The sequence below is a fragment of the Pseudochaenichthys georgianus genome, chromosome 15 (genome assembly GCF_902827115.2).
Source record: "Pseudochaenichthys georgianus chromosome 15, fPseGeo1.2, whole genome shotgun sequence".
NCBI lineage: Eukaryota > Metazoa > Chordata > Actinopteri > Perciformes > Channichthyidae > Pseudochaenichthys > Pseudochaenichthys georgianus.
The window spans coordinates 4943391-4952813 of NC_047517.1; the positions used below are offsets into that span (position 1 = coordinate 4943391).

The 9423-nt window shown below is 43.2% G+C and overlaps 1 protein-coding gene across 1 annotated transcript; it reads right to left on the reverse strand.

Moving 5' to 3' along the window:
• Positions 1 to 518: 518 nt before the first annotated feature.
• LOC117459697 (ferritin, middle subunit-like) lies at positions 519 to 1115 on the reverse strand. Its single transcript, XM_034100767.2, has 2 exons — positions 888 to 1115; positions 519 to 783 (listed from the first exon to the last, which is right to left on the reverse strand). Exons 1-2 carry the CDS (start codon positions 1113 to 1115, stop codon positions 586 to 588), a joined length of 426 nt encoding a protein of 141 aa, XP_033956658.2. The 3' UTR covers positions 519 to 585.
• Between the last annotated feature and the right edge of the window lie 8308 nt (positions 1116 to 9423).

Genomic DNA, 9423 nt, shown 5'->3' on the forward strand with positions numbered 1-9423 from the left:
AACCTATAAGTAACCTCGTAAGCCAAGCTACTGATGCTGGACAGGTTCTCAGTGGCTGCACAATAAACAGCAACAAACACATTCATGTAAATAAATAGCCAAATAATGGATCAACGCTCTGTCTAATATGTTCACTAGCTGTTAGTGTTGTTGCATAGCAACCACCTCGCACTGTTTTGTGCAGAAGGCAACGGAGGGACCATTTTATTTTGATCATCATTATTTACTAATAGAAACAAATTGGAGTGTAGTTTTCTTTTATATTGCCACACTTGGTAACCGTTTTATAAAAGCAATAGCTCACTTCAGGCCGTGATATATCCTCATTGCATCACAGCTAAGGGGGTTGAACCACGCCCCCTAGCTGTGATACAATGAGCATATACCACGGCCTGAAGTGAGCTATTGCTTAAATGTACCATTCAATCCTAAAAGCTTACCAGGTTTAAAAGATACCTTCTCCTTTTAAAATGAGAAAAAGTCTCGAGACAGAATCCAGCTCAAAATGTTTATTCAGTCATCAGAAACGTCCATGTTAAAAGTGTCACAGGAGAGGAGGATTATGGGTAATGTAGTCAAACATGATCATCTACATATGATCAGATCAGCTGATCTGTCAGGTGAGTTCAGTTCTTCCCCCCCCATGGTGTGCTTGTCGAACAGGTACTCGGCCATCTTGTTGGTGTTGGAGTCCATTCTGCTCAGATTAGCGATGAAGTCTCCGAGCTTCTTGATGGACTCGACCTGCTCGTTCAGGTAGTGAGTCTCCAGGAAGTCACACATCTGAGGAGGAGAAGAGAGCAGACGTTAACAACTAAAGCTTCAGAGACGTTGAACCCCAGAGATCATCAGTGTGTAGTTCCTCATGTTCAGCAGGTGTTCCTCACATGAGGGTCGGCGTGGTCTGAGGCCAGTTTGTGCAGATCCAGCAGAGCCTGGTTCACGTTCTTCTCCAGCTGCAGAGCGGCCTGCATGGCCTCCAGACCCGAGCCCCACTCGTCTCGCTCTGGCTTCTGTAACGAGGGAACACCACCAGTTAGAGGGGGAGGGTACATAAAGCAAAGAGCCTCAGTCTTAGGCTGCGGCCACACGAGGACGAAAACGGCTAAACGCATAGGATTAACGCAAACGCAATCAAGCTTCTGTCCACACGCAATAGTTATCCGGATAGTGTCTGTCCACACGAGACCGCTCCGTTTAGCTCCAACCGCTGGAGAAGCTGCAGTACATATGCTGGAGCCTGTACGTGGCGCTGGAACTTCCTCCACAAAAGCAGCGAAGAAGCATGGTTGTCCTTCTGTTTATTCTCCGCGGTGGGGGCCGAGGGAACCGGGCAGAGTTTTTCGCCAGTCAACGTGTATTAAAGTTTAAATCTTCCGGACAAAATGATAAAAGTGCCGGTCAAAGGTCTTCTTTGTTATTTATTGAGCTTTAAAACAAATGAATAACGACTATATATTATAGTAATAAAATACACGGAGCCTCTCTTTTTCCTCCCTCTCTTCGGACAGCGTCAGTGTCTGTCTCATGCAGCAGCTGATCCAGTAATGAGTGACCCGGCCGACAGTAAAAATAAACATATTTATAACTAGTTTAGGCAGTTTGAGAGGTAATTAAAATAGCTAAGGGTGATGATCTGACTTGAAGTGTGTGTTTTGCTGCAGCGGGAGGAGGTGCAGGTGGGCAGAGCTGCGTGTCTCCGTCCTGTCAGATTAGACTTCACTCGCGAGAGAAAGATAAATAATCTGAATTCAGGGTGCAGTTTACTTTGACGTGGGGTGAGCAGCAGAGGTGGGGAGAGGCGGGGCTATTGCCTCATCATTATTGCTGTAGATGTTGCACAAACAACTGTAGCATGGTCAATAGCATCCGGCGCACGATAGCAACTCTGCGATCCGCCATTGTTGTTGGCGAAACACTTCAGCAATGGCGCGGGGTAAGCGGAGGTGAGCAGAAGAGGTGGGGAGAGGCGGGGCTATTGCGCAATCACTATCAGTGATCTGAAAATGTTCGGATAGGGCGTACACACGGAGCCGTTTGACCCCCCAGAGAGTTGCGTATGCCTTTCTATCCACCTTGGGACCCGTTATCGTTTCCTCAGTCGTTTAGTGCCGTATTCGGTCGTCCTCGTGTGGCCGAACGGTCTATATGACACTAAACAGTAACGCAAACGACTGAATTCGTCCTCGTGTGGCCGCAGCCTTAGTCTTAAATAAGTGAGAAACATGTTTATTTTAAGACAGACTTAGGAACGCCACCACTAAGTTTGTCCCTTTATAATAACCCGTATGCACTTGCAGTCTACAACACTTCTCTTCATTTAAGCACACTAGTTTCTCATGTTTACATAAAAAGACATTTAAAAATATTTGTTTATGTCCTTTTTTTATATGCATTTAATTATATTTTGTACTCGAGCCCAAAGCCTTATTCACAAGCCGCTGTAACAAGAATAAAAACCCTTTAAAGTACATTTAATCTATTAGACGACATGTCAATATACATACTAAGATTAGTCCTGTACAATAAAACAGGACGAGGTGCAAATGGAAATATTCTGTATTTTTCCAAGCTAAGCCTTTAATGCATCCGTTAAAGTCAACGCCCTGTTGCATTATGGTACATATAGTTGGATAAATGACCCCCACCCTAAATAAGCTTTCTCACGGCGCTGCCAAGTCACCTGAGCCGAGAGCCAATGAAATCTGTGGCTTTAACGGCACTAGGATGTTGAGATTTAGGGTAAACATTTTTTACCAAAATAAGAGTATTTAAAGTCTTAATACTGCAGTTTAAGTTGTTCACGGTGTACCAGAGATGTTCACAAGTCTTTTTTTGCAAGTCCAAGTCAAGTCTCAAGTCTTTGTGGGGTGAGACTTGATAAAGTCTCAAGTCTTTGGTCACGAGTCCAAGTCAAGTCTCAAGTCTCTAAAAAAATAAAAGTCTCATGTCTCTTCTGGTTGTAATAAGCCAATGGTCTGCTGCTATCCAGTCTGATAAGAATACTGCACAGCTATATCTAAGAAATTCAAAGCATTTACTATATCTATTAGCATACAGTATCAGTACTGATTAGTTGTTTGTTATATGATCACTTTAAACAGGCTATTGCAATATGAGGAAAAACATCACACTGTAGCTAAATGCAAACAACTTATAAGCAAAACAATTCAGAATCAGAAATACGTCAAATACCTCTTTGTATCAACCGTATTGTTTAATTACACTGGGTCTCTAATGACATCTTTTAAGTCTACTATTAATAAACATATTCCTCTATCCTCTCACTCAAAGCCAGTGTCATGGTAACCTGATAAACCTGTAACATTAACGTTACGTGGTCAACAATAAACCTGTAACCTGCCTATAAACCCACAGATGTATTTATGTATGTAACTATGTATTTTTCTACGTTTAACGTTAGCCAGTAGATGGTGGCAGCGGGTAATGATTAACGTTACCGACCTTTTTTATGTCATGTCAAGAGTTGGATGTCAACGCCACTCAACTCAAACAAGTGTGACAAGCAAACATTTACTCATCTTTTCAAATATTCAGTTACAAAGCTAGTAGCAAGCTAAGTTAGCATTACATAGCTGATGCTGAGCTAAACATCTAACCGTCCATGTGTTAATGTGACTGACCTCTCCGGGTGAGTTTTCAAGTGCCTGATGAAATTCGACGTTGTTGCGCCAGCATCCTTGATTTTGATATTGCAGACTTTGCAGTGTGCGCTCCTTTTGTTGGTGCTGCCGGCATTTGTTCTAAGTTTTTGTAGTTGAACCTACGGTACAGCCGCAGGTGTGCCGCCGGTGCCATTGTGTTACTACGAGGTAGTAACATTCATTACGTCTGCGTAATGAGCCCGGCTAAAGTAACTGGATGGCCTACCTGCCTGGCAGCCTTCCATCTGGGCACAAACTTATCTCGTGCCCTCATTGGTCATGTGCGCGTTCGTGTGTGTTGGAGGAGGCGGGCTCTATAAGGAAGTAGCAGCCTCTAGCAGATTATCTCCGGTTGTGTATTTTCAAATTCTAGCGATCTCGAGCCGGTTTCTCTCAAATGTACCTACCCCACCTTAAATACGCCAAAAATAGAAAACACAATGATTGTTCACGAGTCCCAACACACGAGTCCAAGTCGAGTCTGAAGTCTTTTGGTCACGAGTCCAAGTCAAGTCTGAAGTCTCTGTGTGTGCGACTTAAGTGCGACTCGAGTCCGAGTCGCAGACTCGAGTCCCCATCTCTGCGGTGTACTGAGTGCAACAGCCTCTGCTTCTTGTTTGTTTACAGAGCGTTGCATAAACAGGATGTGGGTGGATTGAGTGACTCAGCAGTTTATCTGGTAGACTATCTCAGGGTGCGTCGGGCAGACATTTTGTTCCAACAGGCGCTCACCTTGACTAAAAGCTCTCTGAGCAGGTTCTCTCTCACTGACCCTGCTGTGATGTTACATGTTTGTGGTTCGTTGCTCGTGTGTCTTGATGTGTGTCTGGTGGTGTTACACATGGAGCTGCTGTGATGCAAGGAGCATTTCAGACTTGATCTGACCATTAAAGTATTATCGTAAAACAAAAAAAAATCAAAACAAATCTCCAGGTTCACTTTGAAATCTATAAAGAGAGACTTGGCCTTTATAATTTGGAATTGAAAAACGCACGACAATCGTTCTTCTCCGACATCATTACCAAAAACAACGCATGTGCCTTGTTTGCTACCGTCGACAGACTAACTATCCACCAGGGCGTGCAATGATTTAGCCTTCTTCACTGACAACATTCAGAAAATCAGACAAGCAGTCAGTGCCTCTGCATCAGGAACAGCAAATGTGTTGTCTCTGTGTCCACCTAATATCAATTCAAACACCATGACACAATTCCATCAGATTAAGGATAAAAACCTAGAGGACATTATACAACTTCTGAAATCCTCCTCCTGCTGCCTTGATATTATTCCAACAGGATTTTTCAAAGATTTTTTCGTTGCATGGCCTCAGATCTACTTCATATAGTAAACAAATCTCTTCACTCAGGTATTTTTCCACAGGCCCTGAAAACTGCAGTCATTAAACCGCTCTTAAAAAAGAATAATCTAGATGCTTCAGTAATGAACAATTACAGGCCCATATCAAACCTGCCATTTCTAGGTAAGATCATTGAAAAAGTTGTTTTTCAACAGTTGAGTAACTTCTTGCATTTAAATAGTTGTTTTGATGTGTTCCAGTCAGGCTTTCGTCCAAACCACAGCACTGAGACTGCTCTTGTAAAGGTCTTTAATGACATCCACTTAAACACAGACAGTGGCAGAACTTCAGTGTTAGTATTATTAGATCTCAGTGCTGCGTTTGACACCGTTGACCACAGCATATTACTCGACCGACTGGAAAACTGGGTGGGACTTTCGGAAACAGTTCTAAATTGGTTTGAATCCTACCTAAAGGACAGAAGCAACTTTGTTTCTATAGGTAAATACTAGGGCTGTCAAGTTAACGCGTTAATAACGCCACTAATTATTTTAACGCGATTAACGCATGTGTATTTTTTTTCCTCGGCCGCCCCGTAGTTTCAGAGCGCATCGAGTTTAAAATACCATCTACAAACTGATGCTGCCGACAGCCCCGCTCCTGCCGCCTGCTTGTGGCAGACCACACTTCCACGCTCACCGGCAGGCACCGACTGGCCATCGGGAGGACCGGGAGGGTGTGGCCCGAGCGAGCGAGAGAGAGAGACCTTACGTGCATTGTTGTTGTTAGCATCGGGTGCTAGCTAGCTGCGCTAACGGATATAAGGAGCTGTTTAAATGAAAACAGAGGAGCGCTCTATCCACACAACTGCGCCGAGCACTTGACTTTATGCAGGTAGTCAGACAGTGGGACATTTTACGAAAAGTCAGCACACTCATGATTGCAGCAACATGATTGCAGCGTCCAGGCAGCTCCCGTTCGAGCATATGCTGAGTTGCACATAGCTCCAACACACACACACACACACACACACACACACACACACACACACACACACACACACACACACACACACACACACACACACACACACACACACACACACACAATTTGTATTGTATGAGAGAGGTTCCAGGTTGTTGCGTTTAATATTCATGAGAATATTTGTCATTGTTCAAATGATAATAAACATTAGCATAAAGCATATTTGTCCACTCATATGTTGATAAGAGTATTAAAAACTTGAAAAATATTCCTCTAAGGTACATTTAGAACAGATCAAAAATGTGCGATTAATCGCGATTAACTATGGACAATCATGCGATTAATCGCGATTAAATATTTTAATCGACTGACAGCCCTAGTAAATACACATCTGAGTTGACAAATATGACATGTGGGGTACCTCAAGACTCCATCTTGGGGCCTCTTCTCTTTAACATCTACATGTTACCACTGGCTCAGATAATGAAGAACAACAAAATAAGTTACCATAGCTATGCGGATGACACACACATTTACGTAACAATTTCACCAGGAGACTATGCTCCAATTCAAACACTGAGTAAGTGCATTGAACAAATCAATGACTGGATGTGTCAGAACTTTCTCCAATTAAGGCGAGACACGGCAGGCAAAAACATCGTTTTTCAAGTACTGGTCAATTTTGAGATTTTGTGCTATTTTGATTTCTTTCAGGCTTTTGGAAGGAAAACGTACAAAATACACATTTAAGTGTTTATTTTACTATAGTTTGTCTATTTGCGTCTGTAGATTTCTCCTAAATTCACCAAAAGTTAGCATTCTAACGTAACATAAAGTACCGCGACCGCTGTGTGCAGCATGTCAACAGAGATATTGTTGGAAAGCTCCGTCTCTCCTGCACAATCTCATCGGATCAAAATATGGTCATTTCCTTTGTATCAGCAAGAAATGTTTGATCAAATGGGAATACTGCTGCTAGACAAAGAACAGATGCTCCCCGGCTCAGGTTACTCTGAAGAAGTGAAAAGGTAAAGCTCAAACGCTGTTCTGAGCAAAATGACAGGAACATTTGAATATTATTATTATGAACAGTGCAGTATTACCTGTAGTCCTGATGCTGGTCTCTCTGCACACTGGGTGCTCTTCCTTACGTTTTTAAAGGCTAGCAAACCTCTTATCAGCTTCATCCCGCCCTCCCACAACACATCGACCAACCTGCTACACGACCTGCTACACGTCCTGCTACACGACCTGCTACACAACCTGCTACACAACCTGCTACACGACCTGCTACAAAACCTGCTACAAAACCTGCTACACGACCTGCTACACTATCAGCATTTTACCGACAGACTTAGAATGTAAAATGCAGCTAAGTCCCCCCTGATCAGTGCAGAAATCATTTGTTAGGGACAAAAAGCCTATAAAGAGGCACAGCACAGCGCTGCACCATCAGGGTCTGATTTATTAAAACAACAACAGTAACTGAGAAACACTTAAATGCTATGCTTAAATGCTATTTCAAATGTTTACAATCCGTCACTAAATTCATGGCAAACCAATTTTAACATCATGCAATAACACTGAGACGACATTAGTTGCATTGAACTGATCTTTTTAATAAGTTGTACTTAATGTCGTGAAACATGGGCTTGAGCTTCACTGAGGACCTTTGTCATTCTGACAGGGAGGCAAACTGCAGTTATTACACTTAGTGTTTTAAAATATGTGAAACTCTGTTAATATAAAACCCACACTGCTCAAACTTCCTTACTTTTCTTAAATTGGTATATTTATTTATTTATTTCGGGGCGTGGGGAACGAAGAGAAAAAAATATATGAGCATTTTATGAGCATGGGATTTTGACCCCTCATATAAACATATGCATAATTCTGCGCTATACTTTGCGGCCACACGCCGTTGCCAAGCAACGCTTATTGTTTAGGTCCTTTGAAAAGCAGGCAGTCATATCATTAGCTAGAACTAGCTAGATCTGATAGATTTGGACATAAACGCGAGTGAAGTCTAACCGGACGAGAGAGAGAGATCAGATCCGCTGCTGCTGACGGAGAACACGCAGCTCCGCATGATCACAGCTCCCCGCTGTGACGGACCGCTGAGCAAAATACACTAAGAGTTAAGGCCCTGACACACCAAGCAGTCACCAGAGGACTAGCCGACGCTGAAGTCGGCTGTTGCCTGGCCGTGTTCTCCTGCGTTTTGGCCATGTGTCGCACGGGAACACACCGCACCGACTTCAGTGCATGAGTGGCAATAACTCTCCTTACCAGCAGGCGGCGGTAGTGTGTATTCGTCATTCAAAAGAGGCAACAACCGGAAGACAGTGAAGAAGAAGAGTATCTTTTCTCCGTAATATCATACAGAGCTGGCCTCTCCTGGATCAAGGTGATGAGCAGGTCTTCGTTTGCATCATTCCAGATCGCCATGATGAGATGAAAATGAATAGCAGTCTGTGTGTGCCTTCTTAAATCGTTTGTTTACGTCCCTCACTTCCGCTTCGCTTCTCATGCACTGATTTGCTAGCTGAACAGCCAATCAGAGTGATTATTTGGTCCGACTGCCAGACCCGATGCATGGCCGATTCAACATGTTGAATCGGCCATGCATCGGGTCTGGCAGTCCAAATAAGGCGTGTCACGGTCGACGGTGCGGGACACACCAACCTGACTACGGCGCCGCGAATGCCCGACAGCCTCTGATGGCCTCTGACTCCCAAAATCGGGTTGGTGTGTCAGGGCCTTTAGACCTAACACACTTAGCTAGTTCATCTACTCTGGAACTAGCTAAAACTAGTTATACATATATTTATTCTTTACTGTCGGGTCACTTATTACAGGTTCAGCGAGCTGCACGAGACTGACGGGCTGCGGGAGAGGGAGAGGAAAAGAGAGCCGTTTATTATCCAGAGTTTCTGTAAACCTTTGAAGAAAGTAGTTCATCTACTATTAGCAGTTTGTTTAAATGCATTAATGTTTTTTTTTTCTTAACATAAAATAAATCTCACGTACCCACTCCAACGTACCCTAGGTATACATGAATAAAAAGTTACAGTGCAGTCTAAGATATGAATAGTTCACACAGAAGTTCCACTTTACTGATGCCTTTCTTTAAGGTTTCTCCGAACATGAGCTGTGTGCGCTTGTATGGCACATCCGTCCCGAGCAGCATGCACAGAGAAAAGCAGCCAGGACAAAGTCCCCAGACACTGTTTCCCTGGGTTACCAGCCCCAAATATTCATCAACCAAAAACGAAACACAACCGCTCAGTTTCAATTAAAAGCAGCGGCAAAAAGAAAAGATAATAAGAAGACCTTCCCGTAAGAAAAGACTTACTAAACACATCAAACCCTGTGGATCAATTGTGTTTTACAATACATTGAAATACAAATGTGTTAAGGCCTTCTGAATGTAAGCATGTCTTTGTGTTCATATGTTTTAGAAATGAAGGAGAATGA

What these genes read in the sequence shown, in the direction of transcription:
- LOC117459697 (XM_034100767.2), bottom strand. Translation starts at nt 1,115, where the DNA reads ATGCGTTTAGCCGTTTTCGTCCTCGTGTGGCCGCAGCCTAAGACTGAG. An exon ending in CAGACCACGCCGACCCTCAT is followed by an intron (nt 784 to 887) that starts GTGAGGAACACC and finishes TCTCCTCCTCAG; the next exon opens with ATGTGTGACTTCCTGGAGAC.